We start from the raw sequence: 27,029 nt of genomic DNA, 5'->3' as shown, positions 1-27,029 counted from the left end.
CTGGTGGTTTGTTTTCAGCTGAGCGGTGTTGTGGGTTTGGGGCTGGTGGGAGGCAGGGTGGGAGACGTGGGGGGGTCAGGGAGGCTACAGGGCGTGTCCTCCTGAGGCTCTGTAGGGTAGGGAGGCAAGTTCAGACCAGCCCACTGGCGGCTCATTTGCCGCTTGGGGAGACCCCCCCCCCCTTGGGTAGGAAAGAGAACCCAACCTGAGCGCGCCTTGGGGCATCTGAGTGTCCCTGCTCTGGGCGGGGGGTCTTTTCAGGAGACCTTCCTTAAACTGCTGTGAGCTTCTGGGACCCCCCCCCCCCCCAATCTGAGCAGTACAGCGTAGCTAGTTTTCCTGCTGGAGAAAGACCACTCAGCTACATCCTGTGACCAGCATCAACCCTGGTCTCTTACACAAGAATCCACAGGAGCAGGCCCCAGGACAGGTCCACGTCCTCTGCACAAACGGCTGAATGTTGGGGCCTGGCTCTGCCTGGCTCTGCGTTGACCTGTTCTGGGTGACCTGGGCTAGGAAGGCCAACTGGGGGTTTTAGAACCTTCTGGGGCTGGAACATTCTGCACATGGACAGCAGGTTTCCTCTTAACGACGGCAGGTGTAAATGTACATTTCTGCCCTTACGCGGGGTCCACTTAGAGCTTGCCAGGGCTCCCAGGCAGGTTAGAAGAGGAGGGGACGGAAGCATGTGTGCTTGCACCCGTGTTAACCCTGCCCAACTCGAGGAGTCACACTGGGAACCTCCGCTTCCGACCCACTGGAGCCCTGGTGTTGAGTCCATGGCTGTGTGGACGCGGACTGCTGCCTGGAGCCGTGTTGATGGCTGGGTGTGGAGACCTTCCATCCCCTGTTCAGAACGGTCCAGTCACTTTCGCAGCTGTGCCCGTGTTCTCTTAGCTGGCAGGTCCCCAAGTATTGGCATTGCTGGTGGCCTCGTAGGGTTTGTGACTATAGTGTTTTTTGCACTGACACTGGGGTGGTATTCAGCACAGCCGGTTCAGCGATGTGGGGTGCTGGCTTGCTACCGTGCATGGAACGTTCTAAACGTCTAGAGCTCCCTTTGTGAGTGGGCGGGCAGAGCCTGGTGTTTCCCGAAAGCCCTAACCCCTGGGAGGCCCTGGCTCCTGGGCAGCAGGCTGTGTCCGGATCTGCGTCCTTGTCTGGGACTCCCATGTCCACGCTGCCCTGTGGGGGATGGTGGTGGGGAACCAGCAGGGGCCCCGGGGTTTCCCAGATGCTGCCTCCCCATCTCGGGGTGCCTGATGGCCTGTGTGTGAACGAACACATCGACAACTCCCAAGAACCTGGCGTGGCTGCCGCAGGGGTCAACCCGGCTGGTCAGTGTGTTAGCAGCATCCTGGGTGGGTCCTGATTTGGGAGGCCAGAGGGGGGCCCGGGGTCTGGTGTGATGGGCAGTAGGCATCCCCCACTCCTTACAGCCCCCCCCCCCCCGCGTACAAGCACTGGTGGAAACAGCGTTGATTTATTGAATGAGCCCGACACAGCCCTGCTTCCTTGCTGGTGGCTTCTCCATGGAGCACGCTCCGAGGTGTCCCTCTACCCCCACCCCATCTGGTCGTCCCTCGGCCCAACCGCAGCCAGGCTGTATGGGCATCTGGGCCGGTCGAGAAGGTTTCAGGTCCGTTGTCATGTCTCCCCCAAAACCTGCACCTCTGCCACTGGGCAGTCTTCCCGGCTTGCTCTGCTGCCCTCCCAGGCCACCTGCAGGCGACAAGGGGGTCAGGCTGAGCCGCAGAGCTGCTGACTTGCGGGAGCGTGCAGGGGCGTGCAAGGGCGTGGCTAGTCGTGGGCGCCTGGGTCACCGGGGCTCCAGGCCTTGCACACCTGCAGGAGCGCAGGGGGGTGACCCTGCAGCTCCTGGCGTGACCGTCTCCCCGCAGCTTCCCCTGCCTCCCGCCCGGAGCCACACGCGAGCATCCTGCTCCCCCGGCGGGGCGGTGTCCGCCCTGTCCCAGCCCCCCCCCCCAGCAAGAGCCCAGATGTACCAACTTGCTGTTCTGAAGGTTGTCAGTGATGGGGTCTTTCATGTGCGGGATGGGAGGGAAGAGCTTCTGCAACACTGAGTACCTCGGAGGACAGACACAGGCTCTGAATCCAGAACTCGGGGATGCCGGAATGGAGTTTGAGTTCCAGCTCAGTCCCCGGGTGGGGGTGGGGAGCCGGTCTCCACGGCTGGCCCCCGGCGCCCAGCCCTACAGACCCCAGCAATCCTGGCAAGCAGGGGCGGAGCCCGGCTTCTGCTGCTGGGGCCCGTGCACTCCACCTGGGCTCCTGCCACAAGCCCCGGCCAGACTGGAGGCGGCCCTCAGGCTCCTGGCACGCACCGCGGACCCTGCTGCTCCCGAGGGCTTACAGACCAGTGTCCCCTACCTGAGCCACAGGCCCATCCATGCTCACGGTCGAGCCCCTGGGCAGGGCGGCTCAGCCTGAAGGCGCTGGGAGGGGCGTGGGTGCAGCCAGAGAGAGGCCTGAGCCTCCAGGGACAGACCCCAAGGCCCCCCGGGCAGGACCTGGCGGGGCTCTGCACTGAGGCATTTGGGAGACACCCCAAGGGCAGGACTTGCTATCAGATGGGCAAGGTCAGCATGACCCTGTCGCTGGCCTGTTGCCGGCTGGAGAGAGGGAGGAGTCCAGAGAGGGGAAGGGGGGGGAGGCTGGAAAGGGGGAGGGGGAGGGGGAAGAGGAGGGGGAGGGCGACTCCCAGTCACCCCCGCCCAGGGATGTCAGGAAATGGGGAATCTGCACGAGGGGTGAGTGGCTGAACAGCAGGGACACATGGGGACACGCAGGCGAGCCTGGCTGCACCCTGGGGCTCGAGCTAAGAGGGAGGGACCTTCTGGATTTTCCCGGTGGCAGACTCGAGAGGCAGCCGCCCGCTCCCTGGGGGTGTCCCGCAGGCAGTGGCGGGAGGGTGGGGGCAGGGAGGAGCACGCAGCAGGGAGGCGGCCGGCAGGGGCGCGGGGGTGGCACTCACCTTCCACACAGCGCGATCACGAGCCCCAGGACCAGCAGCGTGGCCAGCAAGACCAGCGCTGCCAGCAGCCAGTCGGGCCGCGGCGAGTCCTCCTCGAAGTCGCACTCTGCGGAAGAGGGCGGGCAGGGCACATCAGCAGGTCCCGGGGTGGCGGTGGCACCCAGCCCCGAGCGCTTCCCCAGGGGACCCCGGAGAGGCAGCGGGCACTCGGGCGCGTCCCGGAGGGGACAGTGGCGGCTGCCCAAAGACGGAGGCCCCCACGGCACGCCCAACACCTCCTGGAGCCCGTGGGGGAGTCCTAGACGGCGGACATTCCCCTGCAGCCGGCCGGTAGGGGAGCACCGGGCATGCTGCTCTGCAAAGACCTCCGCCTGCCCTCGGGTCAGCGGGGCCCTGTGGGGAGTGTGGGTTTGCTGGGGCTGCCACAACGCAGTCCCACAGACTGGGTGGCTGAAACCGCAGATACTGTGGCTTCACGGTCCTAGAAGCTGGAAGTCTGAGATCCATATGGGGCTGAGGCCGCTTCCGCAGGAGGCCCCTGCCCTGGGCATGCAGACGCTGTGTTCTCCGCGGGTCCCCACATGTTCATCCTTCTGTGCCTGTCCGTGTCCTCACCCCTCTTCTCATGGGATCAAGACCGCCATAATGACCTCACTTCACCTGAATCCCCTCTTTAACGACCTCATCTCCAAATACAGTCCCGTTCTGAGGTCCTGGGGGTGAGGACTTCAATATGTGAATCCGGGGCGGGGGGCACATTTGAGCCCACAGCAGAGGGTCTTTGCAGAACTAATCAGGTAAACGTGAGGTCCCAGTGGAATAGGATAGCTCCTAACCCAATGACTAGTGTCTTTGTACAGAGAAGAAATTTGGACACAGACACACACAGGAGAAGCCACATGAAGATGGAGGCAGACATGAGAGAGACCTGGCCAGAAGCCCAGGGACGCCCGGAGCCCCAGAAGCTTGAAGAGGCAAGAAGGACCCTCCCCTGCAGCCCCAGGACGGAGCCCTGCCCCGCCTGGATCCCAGTGGTCCTGCCCCGCCTGGATCTCAGACTCTGGTCTCCAGAGCCGGGAGAGGGTAGATTCCTGTGGGTTTAAGCTCCCCCTCCCACCAGGTGTGGTCATTTATTGCAGCAGCCCCAGGACCCTCGTGACCAAGGCTTCCTACGTGCCACCTCTGAAATGGGACATTCTAGGAGAGCCTGCGAGGAGGGTCTGGTTTCCGGACAGGTCAGGGAGAAACAGCGGGTCTTCTTTGGGGCAAATCCTTCTAATCAGGCCCAGCAGCCACGCCAGGGACCATGTCGGAGGAAAGGAACCCGTGTGCCTGCGCACAGCGTTGTTACTGACAAGCCGTGGGGGCTGGAACTGGGGCTCCTGTTTCTCTTCCTCTCTGCGCCCCCATGGGGTGAGCACAAGGTGCAGGGTCAGATGTGGTCTTCAGAGCCCTCTCTGGATCCCTGGATCCCTGCTCCTTCGGTGGCAGGGCACCCCAGAGCAGGGGTGAAGAGCCCGTCTGAGCGCGAGGGGGCCGCGCTCCCCCCAGCAGGGGTGGTGCCCGCAGCGCGCAGCAGCACAGATAAAGGGTGCCTCACTCACCGAAGCGCCGCGGGGCACTCCAGTCACTCCAGCTTTTGCGGTAGAAACCTTTGGCCCTTAGTCTCACCACGTAGTTTTTGGGATTGTGCAGCTCAAAGAACTTTTCCTGGAGCTGTGGTCGACAAGGAAAGAAAGAAAGGCTGTTCCCAGTCGGCGGGGAGACGGTGCGGCCCCGCCGTGCGTGGAGGGGGCCTCCCCCAAACGCGTGTGTGAGCGTCCTCGCGCCGCGGCGCCTCGGAAGCGGACCTCCTCTGGAAACGAGGTTGGAGCAGATGCAGTCAGGGAAGAAGAGGGAGTTAGGGGGTTAGGGGTCTGCGATCCATTACCAGAGGTGGGCTTACGAAAAGGGGGAGTTTGGGAACACACACACTTGGGGAAGACCATGTGCATGACGGAGGGAGACAGCCACACGCCAGGGAGCCCCAGAAGCTGGGACAGATGTTCCCTGGAGCCTCCAAAGGGAATGAGGTCCTCCCCCTTCTCTGTCTTGGACATCTGGTCTCCAGGACCCCAAGAGAACAGAGCTGTGTTTTAAAGCCCTCAACCTGGGACACTCGGTATCTACCAGCCCCCCCAAGAATGTGAACCCAACCAGCCTCCATCGGGGAAGATGCCTGTTCAGAGGGGCCCGGATCCTGGAGCCCCCTACCCTTCTCAGCCCAGGCTCTTGGTGTCCAAGACAATAAGCCCTGGGAGGAAAAGAAGCCACGGCCGCCCCCAAAGAGGACAAGCCCATGGTGGCGTGTGTGGGTGTTGTGCACGGCATGGGGTGCTACAGACTCTTGAATGTGACCTCCCTCTGCTCCCCAAGAATGATATATCATCCCCCACGCCCCTGGCGTCTGTGGTTTAGACCTTCTTTGAAAGTAGGGTCTTTGCCGATGGGCTTACTTGAAGGATCTCAGGATGAACTCATCCTGGATCGGGGTAGCCCCGCGTCCAGTGACAGGGGCCCAACAAGGGACAGGAGAGGAGACGCACACACAGAGGAGAAGCCTCAGGAGGACAGAGCGTCCTCTCCGAGCTGTTTCCCCTCAGCACGGACTCCTGGAGACGGCCGGGTGGGTGAGTGGGACCCACGAGCAGCGTCGGGCACTGCAGAGCGGCTGGACAGTAAGGAAACAGGTTCGAGGTGCCCCGTTCGGGGGGCGTGGGGGACACTCACCTTCTCCGTGTAGGCGGGGTCACTGCCCTACAAAACAAGAGAGGAAAGCGGTGGGTATCTGCTGCTGTCCCCCGACAGACGCCCTTATTCAAGCCCTTTTAGGTTTATAACAAACTGAGTAGAAAATAATCAGGGGTTGAGCCTAAATGACCCATATCATATATAAACAAACTGTGTATGTAGGAGGTATTAACTAAAAAACACCTGATTTTTTGGGGGGGGATAGAATTAATAACCTTTATCTCAGCTCAAAACATTTTGCCATTTTCTTTTAATTCATAGACTTACATTTTTTTGTTGTTTTTTTGTTTTTTTTTTTAAGTCTATTTGTTTAGTCTGTGCTCAGCACGGGGCTTGAACTCCCAGCCCTGAGATTAAGAGTGGCACGCTCTGACCGAGCCCACCAGGCACGCCCCACGTGCTCATTTTCTAAGGATTCAGGCGTCATTTGCTTGAGCAAACCACACCCCGAAAGCACAGTCCTTGTGCCTCTCCGCCACGCTTTCCCCCCCGCCCACACTCAGGGCCCACGCGGGTCACCACTAGGGATCGTTCTGCATGTTCTACGCTTCTGAGCCTAAATGGGGTCCGAGCCAGACCTTGAGTCTGGCTGACCTTCCCCGGGGGGCCCGATTCCGCAGCGTGGATATGTTTTGTTGGGGCCTTCTCTGGGGCCGTTCCCAAACTCAGCTGCTATGAACACGCGGGTCCCCACCTTGGTGGGACTTAGGTTTTCATCATTCTCGGAGCCAGAAGAGCACGGGCCTGGCTGCCTCCACGAGATACTACCAAAGCCGGCTCCAAAGTGCCTGTGCCATGTGTTTCCTTAAAAAGATCCGATTTTATCCTGGGTCTTAACCATCGGGAGAAGGTTCATCCACAAGGGACATCGGGGAGAAGAAGGAGCCACGGGTATTATTCTAAACGGCCACCAGTGGAGTCGCAAGCAACGGTTGCAATCCACTGGGTGGCAGCCTCCCCCCACCCTCCGGTTTGGCCAGACTGTCACGTTAGCCCATGTCCGGGGTACAGAGTGGCCTCTCCCTGTGGTTTGCATTTTGGTGGCACTTTTCCATGCGCTTACGGGGCACGAGTACGTCTTCCTTGAGCAAATGCCTGTTTCAACTTCTTGCCCTTTGTTTTTTTTTTCATACAGTTATTGGTCTTTTTCTTATTGACTTGCAAACCTTTCTCATTTAGCCCAAATACGAGTCCTTTGACGGAGAAATGGGCCCCTGGTTTCTTCGGTCGGTGGCCTGCCTTTTCAATTTGACCTCTTCTCTTTCGAACAGCCAACACTGTTATTGTGGTTAAGGCTAAATTTTTTTTAGGGTTTGTAGATTTTCTCTTGACAATTTTCACACACGAAAGGTTAAATGATCATGCATTTTTTTTTCAGTATTTTGTGTGTGTTAACATTCTTCATTTTTATGTAGAGTTTAGTTCATGTTTTTATTTTAAAATTTACTTTAGTATTTTTTTTTACTTTATTGATGTTTATTTTTAAAAGAGTAAAAAAAAATTTTTTTTTAAATTCATATTTGCGTGTGTGTATGTTTTATCTGCCTCCAAAGCCTTGGGGGTACAGATTCTCCAGAATTTGGAATTGCCAGCAAGGACAAGCATTTACCTTTTGTAGCTGAAGTTCATACTCAAATCTGTTATTAAAGTGGCTGCACGCTTCCCACTGCATCATCAAATAGGATTTATTACACGTTGCAGTGATATTGGGTGGATTTAATATCTCTAGGACAGGAAAAAAAAAATATTTTATGGGTAAAACCAATCAACACCCCCGCCCCCCAGAATATACTTTAAAAAAAAACAGGCTTCATGGAGATGTAACGTGGTAAGGAGCAGAGGAACGTGTCAGTCCAAGGTGAGAGCCTGGGCAACGCATCCATACAGAGGAATGACGAGATATATTGTGATGTCTGTGGGTTTGGAGTAGCCATCGGTCTAGCTACGCAGACACCAGCCGGTGACAGACCCCCGCCCACCCCGAGGTCCTCCTGGAAAGCAAGGCCTGTGCCAACGACGTCCCCAGGACGACACCTGCTGTTTTCCCTGGGCCCTAATTCCACCGTCCTCCAGCAGAGGGAGGACAGCGTCCTGCGCCCGTGGACTCCCTCCTGCCCACCGGCCCGTCTCGGTGCCCGGCAGCACGGCCCACTCCCCGCCCGCGCACAGGGTCCGTCCCAGCGCCGGTGCTCTGGGCAGGCCAGCTGCCCGCCCGGAAACATCGGCCCCTGCCTGCTCGCCTCCCCAGACCCTGCCTGCTGCAGCCGGCCCCTCCCCGGACGTCCTGTCCTCCCTTCTGGGTGCTGGGACCCTCCTGGCTGTGCTCTGCCCTCTGCCCTCGCTCTGGGCATTCAGCTTCCCCTGGCCCCGTGGCTTCTCCGGCTCTGCGTGTGACCACGTCCGAACAGACACGCAGGTCGGACCTCCGCCGGGAGCCCAGCCCTGGGTCCTCACCTGTCTGCCCCTGTGTTCCGCCGGGCCCCCTGGCTGGCAGTCCCCGCTCTGTCCGGGTCACCTCTCCTCCAAGTCCTTCCGGTCCCCTCCGTCCTGTTCCCCTGCTCCTTCCTGCTCCCCGTCCCCCGTCAGGGACGTCACCCTGCCCCCAGGCTCCCTCTCTGCCTGCCTCTCCCCCCACCTACGATGCCATCCTGAGAAATACCCTCAAAACTAGCCCACTGCCTCCTCCCTGCGGCCACCCAGACCTTGCCCACCTGTTGCCACAGGACCCGCACCCCCAAATGGCCTTCTCCCCTCACGGGCAGGAGACAGGGCAAGAAGCCTGCTTGAGAGGATGCGTCCATGGGCAGGGCTGGACAGGGAGGCCAGGAAGGCAGGGGCATCCCAAGGGGCAAGCGGGTCAGTTCTGCTGGGCAACAACGCTGGAGACAGCCCAGAACCTGCCTGCGAGGAGCCACCTGGCCCAGGCAAGGACACAGGGTTACCACCAGCCCCTCCAGCTTGGGGCAGAGCCTGTGTCCTGCCTGCCTATGGGAAAGGTTCCGTCACACTGTAACACCCACCGGCAGGCTCCCCTTGGAGACGCTCCTCCTGGGAAGAAGGGCCGGGGTCTAAAGAGCTCCACAGTGACAGGAATGCTCACCCCCAAATGGTCCCTCCCTGTCAAATCTCTAAAACAAGGAATCTCGTTGAAATGTAGGGTCTTTAGGGGCGCCTGGGTGGCTCAGTCCTTAAGCGTATGCCTTTGGCTCAGGTCATGATCCCAGGGTCCTGGGATGGAGCCCCACGTCTGCAGGAAGCCTGCGTCTCCCTCTCCCGTTCCCCCTGCTTGTGTTCCCTCTCCCGGCTGTGTCTCTCTCTGCCAAATAAATAAATAAAATCTCTTTTCCAAAAATACGGGTTTCGCAGGTATCATACGTAGAGGATCCTGAGAGGATGTCCTCCAACTGCAGGGGGGCCCTAAATCCAATGACAGGTGTCCTTGTAAGAGACAGAAGACAAGCCACGCGAAAATGCAGCAGACATAGGAAGGACACGGCCATAAGCCCAGGGGTGCCTGGAGCCCCAGAAGCGGGAAGAGGCAGGAAGGACCCTTCCCTGGAGGCTCGGGAAGGACCATGACTCTGCCCCGCCTGGATCTCAGCATCCCTGTCCCGCCTGGATCCCTGGTCCTGCCCCGCCTGGATCTCAGCATCCCTGTCCCGCCTGGATCCCTGGTCCTGCCCCGCCTGGATCTCAGCATCCCTGTCCCGCCTGGATCCCTGGTCCTGCCCCGCCTGGATCTCAGCATCCCTGTCCCGCCTGGATTCCTGGTCCTGCCCCGCCTGGATCTCAGACTGCTCTCCAGGGCTGGACAATGAATTCCTGTGCTTCAAGCCTCACGGTTTGGGATCACTTATTAGGACAGCAATTGGGAACTAACAAACGCCCCGACTCTCTTGGTGCCATGGGGCACATCAGTGACACTCTCCAGCAGCCACCCCTGCACGCCTCAACCCGGCCCGTCCCAGCGCCGAGCTGTGTGGGACGGATGTCCTTGCACAGGGCCCCAGGCTCGGGTCCTGCTCTGCCGGCGCCATGCTGAAATGGCCAGTCATGCCGTCGAATTCATTTCCCAGTCCGGGTGGCTGCCGGCCATCCCTGGCGTTCCTGGGCTGTACATACACCACCGATGGCCTCCCACGGCCTTCCCGTCTGTCTTGGGGTCGACCTCTGCGTCTCCTCCGTTTCTTCTAAGGGAACCACCACATTGGATTGGGCCCTCCCTGCAGCAAGTGCCAAGACCCTGTTTCCACACAAGGTGGCCTTCACAGGTGCAAGACGCGGACAGATCTTTTGGGGCCCAGCAGGCGTTTTTGAATTCGGGTTCCTGACGGGATCATGAAGCATGCACCGGGAGCACAGAGCCCCCGGTTCCCATTTGACCCCTCCATGCATCCCCGCTGGGCTCTCTGACACCCACCACTCCACTGTCCTGACCGCTGTGTCCTCCTACTCCTGCTGGGACAGGGGCTGAGGACACAGGGGTCCAGGGGGCCGTGTGCACGGAGCTGCAGGCGGCCTTAGACACGACCTGGATGTACCAGTGAGGGCCCCGTGTCTGAGGGAGCAGCGGCCAACCAGTGCCCATGAAACACAGCATGTCAGCTCAGGAGGGGGAAGCCCCAAGGGAAGAGACCCCGCACTTTTCAAGCAAGAAGTCTTGCATTTTTCCCCTCTGCGCCACATCTCAATAAACATTGCCGGCCCCGTGCTTCCTTATCCCACGTGGACCCACCGGGGCAGGCCCAGGCTTCCGGAGGGGAGGGGTCCAGTCGAAGGGAACAGAGCGTTGCTACGATGGAATCTGTGTTCCAGAAACCCGTTAGCGTAAGAACACAGGGCCTTGACGGAGGCTGCGGGCACGACTCTCAGCCCCTACCCGAGACTTGTGAGGGAGCCACGGGCCCCGTGTGTTGCCGGAATGCTCCGGAAGCAAGCGGGTTACTTCCTTACCTGCCGTGAACTTGGAGCTGAACGCATGTCGTTCCCAAACGCACACGCCCTGATCCCCAGTGGGATGGCGTTCGGGGGCGCGAGGTCATGACGTGGGGCCCCATGATGGGATTCGGACAGCACCAGAGGAGAATGGAGTGCCCTTTCTCTCCCTAGACTCCTGGGTGAGGTCACAGCGAGAAGTCTGCCAGGCGCAAGCCGGGAAGAGGGACCCTCACCAGGAACCCGATCTGCCCGCCCCTTGAGGTCGGGCTTCCAGCCTCCAGAACCATGAGAAATCAGCGCGTCATTTCAGCCAACCGCTTGGGGCTATTTTCTTACGGTCCCCTGCGCTCCCACACCAGCATCCCAGAGCCCAGGGTGCAGCCCGAGAGCTGTGTCCTCGACCTGTACTCACCGATTTCTGATAATTCGACAGTGCGGTCGGAGCAGGGGATCCAGGCACTTTGGCTTGTGCCCCTCACCAGGATCTGGAGGTGTTTCGGCAATCTGGAGACATCGTTGAAATGACACCGCACGAGTTTCCCCCGAGGATCCATTTCGTAATTTGGGCACTCATACTCCCTGCGGGTCCTGCGGCATGGAGGGGGCACCCAGCAATGACCCAGCGGCCCCAGGTGCCTGGGGAGAGCCCGGCGGTGCCCGCAGCCACACCTACGTCAGCTCCTGCCAGTACAGGTGATACTGGATGTCCTGGGGGGCTTCCCTGCCCACATCCCAGCTGCACGTCAGGACGTCCACGTCGTGCACCCGGCAGTCCAGACCCCGTGCGGCCGCCTCAGGGTTTCCTTCTGCGTTTGCAAAGAAGACGAGAAGAAAAGCAAGTCACCTTTAAGAGGGACATAAGGATTTCCAGGTCCTTGTGGGTTCACACATAGTTGCAGATGTCAACGCCCATAATGTCAGGATACAGCGCGGTCTCATCCCCCAAGAGCCCTCCAGAAGTTCTTTTCTGTCCTCAACCCTGCCAAGCACTAATCTGTTCTGCATTTGCAGACGTCATCAACTCAAGAAAGTCTTACGAATGACATCCTCCTCCATATGGGATGTCCTACGGTCCTATGCTTTTTTTTTTTTTTTTCCCCTACTCCCTGCAGGTCCACCCAAGCTAAAAGTCAGGGTTTTTGTATCCCTACGACCAGCCAGCGACTGAGAGCAAACCAAACCCAAAGACGTTCCCATCACCGTGCAGAGGATACTGAATCCCCATCAAGAACGGCGGGCCTTTGGTCAAGGAGATGCTGAAGTTTTTCACTTCACACGAGGGAAGGACGTGGAACTGGCAGTAACGGTTGTGGTTGACGGCCTGAGAGGGAAAGAAACATTTAGTCCTGGTCAAGAGAACACACGTGGTGTCCCGGTGATGATACCCAGACTGAATAACAACGATAACCATAACAACGGCAAAAAAACCGTAAGTCTCTGTAGAGTCCGTGCAATCTTCAACAAAACCCCAACAATGTATGTTGTGGCAATCGACAGACCAGAGGTGGTGTATGAATTACTGGTTGGTGGAGCGGGAGGGAGACGGGAACAGATGAAACACAGCATTTTTTTTTTTTTTTTAGGGCAGGGACTGTGTCCTGTGTACTCCATTTACCATTCTCCGTTTGACGAAAGTCACCAAATACACACACTGAGAGTGACCTGTCTGGTCATCTGTGCACTCTGGGTGAGGATGACGTGTTCAAGCACATTCATCCGTGGTATGGCTTATGCCGTCTGGTCTGGAGGCTCCTAGTGGGAAGGCCATGCGTGTGCAGGGGCAGGGGACTGCGGGCCATACAGGAAAACCCTATACCTTCCTCTCAATTTTGCTGTGAACCTCACACTGCCCTGGGAAAAAAGGGAAATTTATTCCTTTTTAGAAACCATACAAGAATTTACATAAAATAATTCCATGTATGAATAAATGAATAATCAGCTTATAAATCCACTAATAATCCATTTATGAACTCCGTGAGGGATAAATCAATCCTTTTCTGAGGATCGCGGGATAAAAGAAATTGGGACCGGAAAGTTAGGTAAATGGGGAAATAAAAATGTAAAGTCACAAAGGAAAGGAAAAGTCACAAAGTCACAAAGGAAAGGAAGATATTTATCAAGCTCATGATGAATTTTGCCTTTTTACCCGCATTATATAATAAGTTAACAATGTGGAGCCCCAAATGGTTTAATAAGGAAAAGACTGGTTTTTTGTTTGTTTGTTTGTTTCTTTAAGGTTTTAAGTCATCTCCACGCCCAACATGGGCTCAAAGTCATACACCCTGATGTCAAGACTTTCTCACTCTGTACCACTGAGCCAGCCAGCATCCCCAACTGGTGAAAATTGTAATTAATAAAAGAAGAAGACATGTGTCTCATGAATCATGTCTATAACAGATTCAACCAGACTCGTTGTTAAATACATGTTAACACAACAAATCTCAAGGATCTGGGAAAATGTGCATCTTTAGGCATTTTTTGGACGCTGATCTAAAGCTTCCTTGAGTGATTCAGGTGAGTCTTGTAAACTTGGTCACTGTCTCTCATTTAAGGAACTTGAGTTCCATAAATGCCTCTCAAAGGAAGTTCTAAAAGAACAACATAATGTGGGGTTGATGGGTGTTTTCCCAAACCCGCCCACCATGGCTGTGCTGAGTGCTGCCTCTGAACACCACAGGAAGCCCAAGGTTGGGGGTCCTCACGTAGGCAGACCATGGAAACAAGGTGAGAGAGAGACTCACCCACTGAGAAGGAGAACCCGTCTCTGCTGAGGACAAACACACCAAACTGGATGGTTCAACCCAATATTTACCCATTTGGCCAAGAGCATAATGTTGAAGTAGCATAGATACGTGGGAAAATGGCACACACACACAAAGACCATGAACAAAATGGAAATGAATTCACTTTAGGGAAAACTAACAGTGGATGAGGGAATGACAACAGGATCCAATATCTTGAACTAGACCTTCTAGCAATTCCTTCTACATCTTCAGGATCCAGAAAAATCTCTAGATCACTCCTAATTGCAATTTATGTGCATGGACGTTGGGAAGTAGGAATCCAACTTAACTTCAGTGCATTTTGGAAATTGTGCTGACTCCATGCGTACAACCACCGTTCTTCACCGATTTGAAATAGCACCTTAGTGGTGTACGATACCCACCCTACCCAACGTGCCACCAAGGCACGCTTCTGCTTCTGGATTGCTCCATTTCTTTAATCTATCCACGCATTCCATCAACCCAACCCTGGATAATCATAGCTTCTTGGTACATTTGGAGACATCATGGAAAGGCAAATTCCTGATCACTAGTGTTCTTTATCAACATTTCTTGGTTGTTTTTTAACCTTCCATGTTCCAGATAGAGTTTAGAGTCAACTGGACAAGTCCCAGTGAAATCCCACGTAGGCTTGTCATGAACTGGATTGTGTCCCCCCAAATTCGTATGGTGAAACCTTCACCCCCAGAACTGCAGAAAGTGGTTGTATTTGGACATTGGGTCTTTCAAGAGGGGATTAAGGTAAAATGAGGTTAGTAGGGTGGATCCTGATCCCATAGGACTGGGGTCCTTAGAAGAAGAGGACATAGGACACAGACACACATCAAGGGATGACCACATGAGGACAGAGAAGGAACATAGTGTCTACACACCCAAGAGACAGGGCTCAGGAGAACCAGCCACAGCCCCGCCTGGATCTCAGACTCCCAGCCTCCAGGACTGGGAGGAATATTTGTAATGGGGGCCCAGGTTGTGACCTGTACTGTATTAAATCGAGAATAATCTTAAAACACCAAATTTATTGTCAAGGAAGTTGACAGGTGCCTCTTCCTCATGGGACACTCTGAGCTGAGAATATGTTATATTCTCATCAAGGCCCACCCATGGGATCTGTCACAGTTCTCAAGACCTCTCAAGCTCGGAAGATGACACAGTATAGGATTTGGGTGAGGGGCGGGCGATTATGGGAAAGCAAGCGCTCATTTTCAGCTGGGCTTGGCTCTTCACCCAGATCCCTGAGGACATGTTCTCACCAAGGTTCTCCAGGGGCACCATCTTGGACATCGTGCAGAAGGTGAACCCTGAGCTGTGGTGTCTGCAGTAGTCTTTAACCCCACCTTCCACAGCCAACCCCAGAGTAGAATTCCCGCTTCTGTGATGCCAGAACTCGTCTTGGCCTTTGGGCTCTGCTCTTAAGTCCCCGAATGTCAGGAAAACCTTGACTATGCCAAGTACAGGGAAGATGGCTTACCTTAGTGATAAATTTTGAATTTATGAAACACATAATTTCAGAAACATTTCCATGGAGGTCCCAGGTCAATCTCCTTTCCACCGGCTCTATCCTTAGGTTCTTAATCGGTGAATAGTGATCTGAAATGGGTAGAGGTCAGAGTTAGGAGAAGTGCTGCAGAAGCTTGAACCCTTATCACCGTGGGGACTTCTTCTTCCCACCGAGTTCACCGACGACCTCGGGAAGCAGAATTGTACACGGGTGAGGAATTTCTGAGACCTGGAAGAAACCTTCCGTCAACAGCGCCCTGTTCCTCTCCTTAGCCTGCCGTCCCCATGATGGAGAAGCTGAGAACAGATCTGGCTTGCATACGCCTCTCAAGGTCTGGGTTTCTGGGACTGGTTGTCAATGGGCCATCAAACTTGCTTTTTTTTTTTTTTGCTTTATTTTGAAAATACAAGGCATGGCCATTAGAATGATATGCATGGCCTTTCACGGCTCATAGGCTGTTGGAGCAGGTCTGACATTACTGGAGAAGCTCCCCGAGTACATCAGGTTCTGTTTTGAGATGGAATCAAAGCTCACGCATTCCCGCTACAAGTTGCTGGGTAAGGGGGTCTCCAGCGGCAGACCACAGGGCTCAGCATATCTCATCCAAGACTTGCCCAGGTACAAGGTGCTACCGAGTCACGTTTTCCAATAACACCCGTCTGTAAAGCTACAACGGACACTTGGTGAGATTTTATCTGTGACCCTTTTCAAGGACTTACAGGATGTGACTTTAATAAACGTTCACCGAGTTGATAAGCTGTCAGAATCGTGATTACTTATCAAGGTCAACAGCCTTAGTTTCATAAGCAAGACCAAACCGTATCAACACCTTGGTTTCTGCCATTATTTTCTTCTACCATATAAGGACAATGTATTCCTTCATGGTAATAACAACAACAAAAAAATTCATTGAGGCAAATTTCTTATACATTGAGCATGTAATTCTTAATAGATTTTTTAAATTTAAATTCAATTAGCCAACATGTAGTACATCATTCCTTTTAGATGTACTGTTCAATAATTTACGGACATCCTCTTAATAAATTCTTTTTTTAAAGATTATATTCATTTATTTGCCAGAGAGAGAGCGAGAGCTCAAGCAGGGGGAGCAGCAGAGACAGAGGGAGAAGCAGGCTCCGCACTGAGCAGAGAGCCCGATGCGGGACTCGATCCCAGCGCCTGAGCTGAAGGCAGATGCTTAACTGACTGAGCCACCCCGACGTCCCTCTCTTAACAGATTCTTATGCCTCAAAATCTACACTCAGTTCTGCCAACCCAACATTAAATATCATGAAAGCAGATATGAAAGATAAACTAGGAAATACTAATGTTAACATATTTTATCATATCTTATTTTTATAACTAATAATATATATAAATGATCAGATATTGAAGGAAGAAATAGTATCATGGGCACAAAAGTTCAAAAAAGAAAGCGAGGTGTAGAGGTGACAGGAAATATTTCCTGATTCCCTTTAGGAGGCCAGCGTTATCCCAATATCAAAATCAAAGATATTAAAAGTAAACTCGAGGCCAACATTCCTTATAAACACAGACACAAAATCCCTTCAGGAAATATTAGTTAACAAAATCCAGGAATACACATAAACCTGGTAATATCTCATGACCCAAGAGGTTTACTCTGGGAATGCAAGTTTTTTTTAACCGTCGATGCAATTCACCCCCATTAACAAAAAACTAATGATCTTCACAGAAGCGGGAAAAAAGAAACTGACCAACTTACACCCATTTGGAATTTTAAAAAAATCTTAATAAACTAGGAAAGGAAGAGATTTTCCTTACCCCGATAAACCTATGAAAATCGTTGCACTAATTCAGACTCAATGGTGAAAGACTAACCACTTCTCCTTGAGACCAGAACAAGACAAGGCGTCTGGTTTCAACACTTCTATTCTACCGGGTGCTGCACCAACGGCCCCTCTTAATGGAGTCTGGCCAACGCTGGAGTCTTAGGGGCGTCCCCCTTACGAGGGAAGTTGTGAACATTTCGGATTGCGTCAGCTGCCTCCTTCTGGGAGACTTCTGTTCCTAGAAAGCCGCTCACTTCCAACCTGTGCTCAGCCATCCTAGAGCACCCTCAGGCCTGAAGTGACCACAAAGGCGGCGGCAGCCTTTGTCCCCGGCCGAGACGGGCAAACCAAAGGCGGAGAGTGGGAGAAGGGCCCAGATCGTGCTCAGACCTGGGGGTGGCAGGCTGAAGTGGACGAGGCACCTTCCCTTTCCTGACATCCCGCCATCGCCCAGTCCCCTGGACGGGGGTGTGTGTGGCCACATGACTGGGTTCTAGTTCAACACGACGCGTGGCGGTACTTCCAGTTCTCACCCATAAACGCTCCTGCGGGAGCCGAAGGACCCTGGATCTCGGGATCAATATTTGGGGGCAGACCCACCTGTCATGAACCCCACACTGTCCCATCAAAATTCATGCTGGAGTCCCAATGCCCCATGCCCAGGACCTCACAATGCCCCACCTGGACCTCAGCATCCTGCCCTGCCTGGATCTCAGCGGTCCTGCCCCTCGTGGAACAGCATCCTTGTCCCCCCGGATCTCAGAGGTCTGGTCTCCAGAGCTGGGAGAGATAGACTGAGCCCCCCAGGTGACGGTATTGACGGTATTTTGTTCTGTCTGTCCACACAGACTCAAACAGCGGCCTTCAGGAGACCAAAACGTCCCTCTCCCTCCCCCACAAAAACATCTGAATTCCGCTCCGATTTGAGGAAGGAATCAACATCTAGCGGGTTGTGAAATCCCGTGGGTGTCACCGCAGCTGACATCGGACTGATGCAACCCCAGGTGGGTAGGCTCCGGCGCTCCCGCGGGACCCGTCATGCCTGGCCTTCGCCCCACGACCCTGTGCCATGGGACCCCGACGTGGAAAACATGCAGAGGGCCCTCTTGGGGGTCCGCGGATTATTCGGAAAATCCCTGACGGCGAGTGGCTTCCGGGCAGACGCGCCGGCAGAGACATTACCAGCCCCCTCTTCCTCGTGGCACCCGGGGCCGCACCCGGGCTCTGTTAACGCGCCGTGCCCCGTACCAGAGTCCGAGGTGTGGGCATCTCTAGCAGGCGACGGGTTCCCCAGGACACTCCCTGCGGCACGCCCATCGGCCGCCCCTGTCCCCTGAGGCTGACCGGACGGTGACAGAAGTGGACACAGAAGGCTCGGGGATCGTCATCAGCCTCTTCTCCTGTCATTGATTCTGGTTCCTACGGGATCTCATTCCCCACCGTTGTGACGCAATATCGTACGAGCCACACGGAGGGCACGGAGACCGCACTCGCCGCCCGTGGCCTTCCCCGTGGGCTCACATCCGTGGCCACACGTCCCCTCCCTATAAGGACGCCAGTGCTGCTGTGCTAGGAGCCAACCCGGATGGGTTCATCTCAGCAAACTCCGTCTGCAAACACAGTCACATTTACAGGGTCTGGGTGCGAGGGCTTCCAGGGAGGTGTTTAGTGGGGACCCAAGTCAGCCCATAACCATCGCCTTGCCCACAACCCTACCCAGGAAAGGGACGTACAGGTCAACGTGGTTTCTCCCTGGAGAAATGACTCAGAACCCAAGTAGGTGATGGGTCCTTACATTCAGCACCCCGGCCCTCCCCAACTCCGCGTCCCAGCCGTGAGGTTGCGCCGTGACCGGGCTGCCAAATGATCCCGTGGGCAGCATCGGGGTGGGGGGCACACGGGCTGTCTCCGGATCCCCGCTCCCCGCTGCCGCTGGGTCCGTAACGATCTGGACGTCGAGTGTCACGGGAACAGCAGAACACCGGACACAGCCTTGGAACGCACCAGGGGTTCGGTCCTACCTTCCTGTGACCGCGGCAGGCCGGACGCAGACGTCAGAAGCACGGCGAGCCACAGCAAGGCCATAGCGAGGCAGCTCCCACGTCGGGCCGCACGCTGGGAGAGAAGGGACGGTTAGCGTGGGGGGCGGAGGAGGGTTAGGGTCTGGGCGTGCGCGTGCACGTCTGCGCGTCCATGGTGTCCTATGCATGTCCCGCGTCTGTGTGCGTGTGTGGGCGTCCCCGTGTGTCCTCGGGTCGGAGCGTGCTCTTGGCTCCAGCCGGAGGCAGAAGTCAGGAAAGTCACGCCATGCGCGGTGCCGGGAAACGCTGCCATGAGCAAGCGTGGGAAGGAAGTGTAATTAAAACTACGAAGCCGAGACACATCGAATTTCCTGAACGGGCAGAGTTACAGTAACTGAACCCTGCGTGGACCCAGCGCCCCAGCCAGGACCTTCTCAGGGTCTCCAGGAAGCCCCGTCTTCACGCTGGTTCTCCAGGACCCTCGCCTGCATGGTCAGCCCCCTTCCCCCACCAGGACCATCAGCAACTCGGTGTCCTAACGGGCCCCCCACCTCCCCACCGTGTCACTACTGACAAACACCATTCGTGGTCTGCAGCCAGCACTCTGTGCCCCTCAGAACTGTCCACAAAACGTGTCCCCTTCGCACCATCCCATCTGGAAAATCTCAGCCGGGACTGAGGAGTGGGACCTCAGATTTCCCCCGTCTTGTCCTGGGCATTCACAGCCCCCAGCACGGAGCCCCCACAATGAGGACCCCACCGGGGGTCTCTCCTGCTCCCCTGGTTCAGCCATGGGGCTGCAAGCGGATTTCCCGTCTGGACAACAGAGCCGAGGGCGATTTCCAGCAAATGTGCACTTTTGCACAATCGGACAGTGAACGTGGCTCTTGCCAGCGTTGGGGAACACGCCCGAGAGACGCCTTCCCCAGGACAAGGGGATGGAAAGATCCAGGATCGCCTTTGGGTGGGCGGCGCCCGGGGACAGGTGTCTCCTCGTCCTAATGCAGGACGCCGCGGAGGACAGGGATGCGGGAGGCTCCAGGTTTGCCGGGGGCCCCCCCAACCCGTATTCACCATACACCGTGCGCCTCAGAGGTCAGAGCGGGAAATCCATGGTGGGGAAAGGATCCGCGTGTTAAACAGAGCGGACTGGGACTCGCCGCTAGTTCCTGAGGACAGGACATAATGGGACTGCAGGGGTCGGACGCGGTGGGCGCCAACGTGGACGCCAATGTCCAGGGGTCTGGAGCCCCCACTCGGCTGGAGCCCACAGCTGGCCCAGAAGAGGGGGCAAGGTGTGCGTCCTGCCGGGCGGCATCCCCTCTAAGACCTTGGTCCCGGCAGGACCTGCCCAGAGGGGGTCCTGGGGAGACGCTCAGGCATCTGCATTATTTATTTTATCTTTTATAAACATATAATGTATCGGTTCATTAATTCTGTGTGGAGACAAAACGCACGTTCCATCAAAGTGGCTCCGTGCTCAGCAGAAACCCTGCTTCTCCCTCTGCCCTTGTGCCCCCTCGTGCTCTGTCTCTCTCTGAGAATTTAAGTAATAAAATCTTTTAAAAAAATTAATTTTTAAAACCATAACTGAGGGGCACCTGGGTGGCTCAGTCGGTTGGGCGTCTGCTTTTGATTCAGGTCACGATCCAGGGGTCCTGGGATCGAGCCCCGCACTGAGCTCCCTGCTCCGCAGAGAGCCTGCTTCTCCCTCTCCCCCCGGCCCTGATCGAACTCGCTCTGTGCCTCTCTCAGATAAATAAATAGAATCTTAAAATAAAATAACACGTAACTCAGGGACCATCTAGGACATTCTCCACCGCTCTCTGGCTCCAGAACGTTCCATCCAGCGAAAGGAAACCCGATCAGCATGAGCTCTCACTCCCCGTCCCCTCCCCGCCATCGGGCAGCCCCTAACCCACGTTCTGTCCATGCATTTCCCCGCTGTGCCCATTTTTTTCCGGAAATAGGATCACACACGATGAGCCTTCGTGTGTCTGCTTCTGTCCCCACGCATCGTGTCCCTCGAGCTCCTTTATGGGGCTGAGTCCTATTCCCCTGCGTGCACGGACCACGTGTTGTGCACATCTGGCCCGGGGGCATCACGCACCTCCAGGGGGTTAGTGCTTCATGGTCCGTCGGAGCCCCCAGCAGCTCCCCGCCAGGCCTCGCTGGACGTGGGGAACCAGCCGCTGTGCTCACCTCGGACCCGAGCTTCTCGGCAAGACTCGGCACGGCAGCCTCAAGCGGGTGCTTACGGTTTTCCAAAAAAAAAAAAAAAAAAACAGGGACGGCATGGTAGAAGGTCACTCTCATATTCTGTCCTCTGCCGCTCAGCCCATCCAGCCCGTCTGCGTGCGAGCCCGGCCTCACGGTCCCTGCGGGCTCCTGGAGCCGTCCCCAGCATGCTTCACATGCCCTAAACCCTCCGGATTCGGGTGCCGTGCCCAAGGCAGATGCACCGCGCCAGGAACGAGCCCCACTCCAATGCCCCTCGTCCCTCCCGGGGGCCGGGGGTCTTACCTGGGTGTCGATGAAGGTCCCACCTGGGAAAGGCACCCAGCTCTTGGAGGGATCCGGACCCCAGACTCCTGTCTCCGAGTCCTGTTCCCAGCTGTGCTCCGGGAAGTGTCCCCAAAGAGAAACCAAAGCTGCCGCTCCCTTCTGAAGATTTTTATGGGCACGGCCAGGGGCTCCGCCCCTACAACCCAGACCCAATGAGGCTCGGGGGGCCGGGAGGGAGAGGTCAGCGACCCAGACGAGAACCCCGTCCCCCGTGTCTGCCTGCGCGCCTTCCCTGGAAGCCGGGGTCACCACCCTGTACTTTCCCTGGAAGGACTCCCCTTTTCTTTCAAAATTGCTGTTTTCCCGTTGTCATTTCTCCTCGCGTGTTCCTCTTTGTTAGAGCCCTGATTGCGGCTCGTCGTCCAGGGCGGGCTTGGGCAACTTCCTGGCACCGTTGCTGATACGCCGCGCACAGCCGTGGGCCGGGTGGAGGGCGTCTCCGCCGTCTTCATCCCGGGTCCCAGGGACACGCTCTCCTCCGTGCCCTCGGGGCACAGACCCTGGTGAGGACCGTAGGTCCCCGCGGAGGACGCCGCCCAGGGTCAAACGCAGCCCTCCAGGGGGGCAAGGGGCCTCCTGCTTCGTCTCCCGCTGCCGTGGACCTGGGCTCAGCCCCTGCTGGAAGGACCCCACTCAGACACAGGGACTGACCCCTTGGCGTCACCCCATTCACACCTGTGACAACACACCAGCTCCCTCGCGGCGCAGGATTCCACGATAAGGGAGCTGGGGCGGGCGCGACCCCACTCTGATTCCTGAGGTCGACTTGACGTGGGTAAAGGGTCTTTGTAGGTCTCAGGAAATGAAGGATCGGGGGGTGGGGGTGGCGGGGACCTAAATGCAGTGACCGGTGTGCTGACAGGAGACCGAAGAGACGCACAGACGCAGAGGAGAGGACGGCCACCGTCACCCCGCGGAGCCCCAGGGTGGACCCCTTCCCAGGGCTGCGTGCACCCGGATGTCCTGGGCACGGAGCGAAGATGCACCAGTCTGCACCGGCGCCTGGGAGGCTCGGTCCAGTAAGCCTCTGCCTTCGGCTCAGGTCAGGATGCCAAGGTCCTGGGATCGAGCCCCCCATCAGGCTCCTTACTCCCCGAGGAGCCTGCTTTGCTTTTCCCTCTGCCTGCTGCTGCCCCTGCTTGTGCTCTCTCTGTCTCTCTCTCTCTCTCTGTCAAATAAAAAAATCATATAGATGTCTATTTTTAAAAATGCAGAGGTCTGGGCAGGGGCATCTCAAGCTAGCTCCCAAGGATGCCCCACACGGCGTGTGCTGGGCAGGTGTCTAGGGCACGGACAGGAGTGGCAGAGAGGCCCAGGGCCAGCGGCGGAGAGCGGCCAGAGAAAGACAGGGCTGGGATGGGGGAACGTCCGCGTCCGTGGGGACCTGAGAGTGTTGTGGGAAGAAGCGTTCTCCGTGGGCAGGAGTGGGACGCTGCCCAGGGTTATTAAAGAGGCAAAGCCGACATCAGGAGTTTGCACCCTGGGTCACAACGCCCTGCCCTCCTTGCGGACCGGGACTCTGATCGGTGTGCTGTGGCCACAACCATGGACGGACTCAGATCCCTCCGCAGGGGCCAGACGTCGCCTCCCACCATCGGAGCAGGGCTTTGGGTCCGTTTCTCGGTGTGTTTCTCCCTCCCTCCTGCCCTCCCCACGGCCGGCGGCCAGGCTAGTGTCCGCCCTAACCTGGAACAACACTGCACGTTTAGGGTCCCCTGGACAGGGGATCCTGGCAGGGCCGAGGACGGTGGTCGCTTCCAGAAACCAGCCGGGAAGGCATCTGTCCACGTGAATGCAAGACCTCTTTCCTCCGGCTTCTGCACCACCTGTCTGCTCTATGCTTCCCAAACCCCTCGCCTGTTCCCTCCCAGGTGGGCATATGGTCAGACAACAAAAAACTTCCAGATTTCAAGAAGTCGAAAAGCAGGACAAAAGCAAGCATTGGGGGTGCGGGGTGGGGTTCGGGAGAGCTTCCATCGTGAGCACAGACGGCACCCCTCCAAGGGCAGGGTCTGCACCTGGGGGTAGAGAGGAACAGAAGACGGGAAGCGGGAAGGGAAAGTGGGTGAGGCAGGAGGTACCGACGCCTGCCGAGGCGGACCCAGAATAGACCTTCTCCACCCAGCGAGATGCACCCAGGAGCCCAGAGTAGAGACTCTCCCCCAGCACGACGCACCCGTGCACGGAGCCCCTGCACGCGGGAGCTCAGAGTCGTCCCTCTACCCAGCACGATGCACAGGTCCTTACGGATGGGCCGATGCGGGCCTCTTGGGGGCCCATGCAGGTGGCAGGTGCGCCGATATTATGTTACATTATGTTGCATTCCATGGCATTACATTGTATTATTCTATATTACCAATGTATTACATTGTATATCATTAGATGGTATTGTTACATTATATATTATTGCATTATGTTAAACTGTATTCTAGCTCACGTCAACCCTGTATGACATGTAGTACATTATTACCATATGATATGGACACATTAATGTTGAGATGGATCAATGTCTACTCATTCATCGATAAACGTTAGCATTTTATTTTAATTTCTTAAGAATGTTATGAATTCACATGCACGGACCGGTGTATTCACGCCCCTGAGTATTGCCGACGGGCTTATTGAGGCGGAAAGGCTCTTTGTCTTCCTGTCCGGGCGGTGCTGGGGGCCAGGCACGTGCTCCCTGTGCGGCGGGGGAACCAGAAGGAGTAGGATCGTGGGAGCGTCCCCCGTAGCCCAGCTGCATGGACTGTTGTGAGTTCACTTGCTCCGTCCGGGGGGCGGGAGGTGAGCCCTTCTCAGGCAACCCCAGCCCCTGTTCACACGGACGCTGTTACAGACACAGCGGCCGCCCCTGGTGCTCAGGAGCGTTTCCGGAGCCTCATTCTTGGAGGCAGCAGGAGAATTTTACCCCGTCTTCCCTGCAGATGAGGGGAAGACAATGCCTCCTTCGTCTGCACTGCCTACCTCCGAATTAAGAACTCCCGTTATGTGGGAGGTCGGCTGTCTGGTGTGGGCAGGACCATTGTGAAGCTCGATTCGGGATGTAAGGGGGCACCGTGAGGGCTTCTTAGGAAGGGGGACTCGGCCTGGGGGAGGGGGAGGTCTTGGACTCCTGGCTGCCCCACCCCCGCGAAGCACCCTTCCATGTGCTCACATGGGTCACGGTCTGCCGCTCAGAGAGAAGCAGGTGGTCCTGGTGCCTCAGAGCTGCAGCAGGACCCGGGACCCAGCATGGAGGCGTCCTTTCCGTGCCCGGTGCTGGGGTCTGGGGAAGACCCCCCAGTCCTACTACTCCAAGAGCCCAGCGCGGGAGCAGAGGGGAAATGTTCACCCGAGACACCTTGTCAGCTCTGAGTCACGCAGACACCCAGCCGCGAGGACCCCTGGGCGTCCGTGGGGAGATTCAGGGCCACTTTCTGCTGTGACGTTGGCCTTGCCCTGGGACCCGGTGGGCCCGGCTGCAGGAGCCCAGTCCTCATCGAGGGGGTTCCCCCAACATAAGACGCTCCGCGTGTGCACTTTCCCACCTAAAAACAGAACCGTGAGACGCTCTGCCCCTTACCCCGGAGGGGAAGGTGCTCCTTGCTCTGAGGTGTCCAGGCAGCTGCTCTGGGACAACCTTGCCCACGTCCTTGAGGCTTGCCCTCTGCTCCGTACAGAGGCTGGTTCTCCTCCAGAGGCCGTGGGCGTCCCCTCCACCAGCACGCGGTCCCGAGGAGACACAAATGTCTTCTCCAATTGTCCGCAATTTCTTCTGCAATTGGCTCAGCAAGCCAAAGAAACTCTGTTTTCTTGTCATTTACCTGTATTTTTGTCTTACACATTGTGGGGCAGAGGGAGAGAGAGAATCTCAAGCAGGTTCCAGGCCCCCGGTGTGAGATACGAGGTTCGATCACACCACCTTCGATCATGACCTGAGCCAGAATCAAGAGGCGGAAGCTTAGCTGACTGTCCACCCAGGCGCCCCCGAACATAAGCAGTTTCCGTCACCGTGCTGGGTCGAATGGTGCCTCCCCAAACGTACGCCCGTTGGACGCTGTGAAGGGGTCTTGTTTGGAAATAGGGTCTTTGCAGATATGATAAAGCACCTGATGTGAGCTTGTCTTGGATCACGGTGGCCCTGAATGCAAGGACAGGGGTCCTTGTAAGAGACAAAAGAGGAGACACAGACACAGAGGAGAAGCCACGTGAGGACGGAGGCAGAGATGGGCGGGATGTGACCACCAGCCCAGGGACGCCGGGAGCCCCAGAAGCTGGAAGACACAAGAAGGACCGTCCTCTGGAGACTTAGGAGGGAGCACGGACCTGCCCCGCCTGGATCTCAGCAGCCCTGCCCCACCGGGATGTCAGACTCTGGTGTCCGGACTCAGGGGAAGCTGAACCCCGTGGCTTTAAGGTGCCATCATAATAATGTTCTTCCTTATTCTTCTCTCGACCCTAAACAGTCACCCCTGGCTCCTCACTCTGGCCCTGAGTCCCAGGAAGCCTTGCCGGAACGCCCCATGGGGGTCTCAAACCCACAGAGGCGCACGCAAATGACCCGTCCACTCCAGAACCCGCGGGCGCCCGGCCCGACGAAGGCTGGATTCCCAGGTTCCAGGTTTTAACTCAAATCCGTGCACCAAACCCGAGGCTCCCGGATGGAGGGTCGCGGTCATCGGTGGAAGCAGAGCAGGTGTTTACGACGGAAGCTTCTCTCCTTGGCTCCCACGCCCGCCGTGCCCCCCGGTTGCAGGGTCCTTTGCGTAATCTCGGGGCACCCTTTGCTTATCGCGCCGGACACCTTGACGGAGCGGCTCCTGGACGTGGCCCCACGGGTATCTCGGCCGCCGCGGCAGCCGGCCGCGGGGACCGCGGTGACAGCCGATAGCCAGCGGCCGCTTCCTCTGCCGGAAGGACTCGGTCTTCTTTCTCGGTGTTTCGAAAGACGCCGACTCCTCTTCCGTGTATTTAAGCCCCGACACACACCATGGAGGTTTTTCAACCATTTCCTCGTTATCAGGCATCATTGCCTCTTGTGAAACATGTTTCTTCACGGTGCAGACTTTTTTTTTTTCTTTAAGGTTTTTATTTATTTATTTGCAGGAGGGAGACACAGAGAGCATGAGCAGGGGGAGGGGGAGAGGCAGAGGGGGAAGCAGGCTCCCGGCTGAGCCGAGAGCCCGATGCGGGGCTCGATCCCAGGACCCGGGGATCACGACCTGAGCCGAAGGCAGATGCTTCCCCGACGGAGTCCCCCAGATGCCCCACAGTGTAGACTGTGAGTAGATCCGGCTGTCGTGTGTAAACACGGTGAGCATCTCCCTACCCGGTGTCCGTGGGCTTCTCTCGTCCTCGAACGAGCACACAAGGCCCGGAACAGCATTTTCCTCCTGAAATGGTCACCGCCGAAGCCCGATGTTTGGTATATGGTCATGCAGAACGGCGACAGAGGGACGCTGGGCTAAGCTCACCAAGCACCTTCCCCCTCCTCTGCGCCCGTGAGCCCCGAGCTCAAAGGTGACGGGAAGAGCCACCCCCAGGTCCCTCAACCCGAGTCCTGGCTGCCTCGAGGGGGCCATCCGGCGGCCGTGTTTCCCCCTCCCTTCCCCGCCGACTGCGTTCCCATAACGGTGGACACGC

General features: G+C 56.8%; 1 protein-coding gene across 5 annotated transcripts; it reads right to left on the bottom strand.

Moving 5' to 3' along the window:
• Positions 1 to 1,409: 1,409 nt before the first annotated feature.
• IL3RA (interleukin 3 receptor subunit alpha) lies at positions 1,410 to 21,664 on the bottom strand. 5 transcript variants are annotated; one of them, XM_032331726.1, is made up of 13 exons: positions 21,363 to 21,407; positions 21,042 to 21,092; positions 18,840 to 18,933; positions 14,978 to 15,096; positions 11,924 to 12,044; positions 11,397 to 11,529; positions 11,136 to 11,311; positions 7,395 to 7,510; positions 5,765 to 5,791; positions 4,600 to 4,711; positions 2,996 to 3,101; positions 2,011 to 2,121; positions 1,410 to 1,722 (listed from the first exon to the last, which is right to left on the bottom strand). In XM_032331726.1, exons 3-13 carry the CDS (start codon positions 18,901 to 18,903, stop codon positions 1,434 to 1,436), a joined length of 1,374 nt encoding a protein of 457 aa, XP_032187617.1. In that variant the 5' UTR covers positions 18,904 to 18,933; positions 21,042 to 21,092; positions 21,363 to 21,407; the 3' UTR covers positions 1,410 to 1,433. The 5 variants fall into 5 exon arrangements, with proteins under 5 accessions (XP_032187617.1, XP_032187619.1, XP_032187618.1 ...); XM_032331728.1 differs by lacking the exon at positions 21,042 to 21,092 and having other exon boundaries at positions 21,363 to 21,664; XM_032331727.1 differs by lacking the exon at positions 21,042 to 21,092 and having other exon boundaries at positions 1,558 to 1,722; positions 2,007 to 2,121; positions 21,363 to 21,446.
• Positions 21,665 to 27,029: the final 5,365 nt, after the last annotated feature.

The sequence above is a fragment of the Mustela erminea genome, chromosome X, assembly GCF_009829155.1.
Source record: "Mustela erminea isolate mMusErm1 chromosome X, mMusErm1.Pri, whole genome shotgun sequence".
Classification (NCBI taxonomy): domain Eukaryota; kingdom Metazoa; phylum Chordata; class Mammalia; order Carnivora; family Mustelidae; genus Mustela; species Mustela erminea.
The sequence above is the reverse complement of the archived record's forward strand: the minus strand, read 5'-3'. Positions and strand labels throughout refer to the sequence as shown.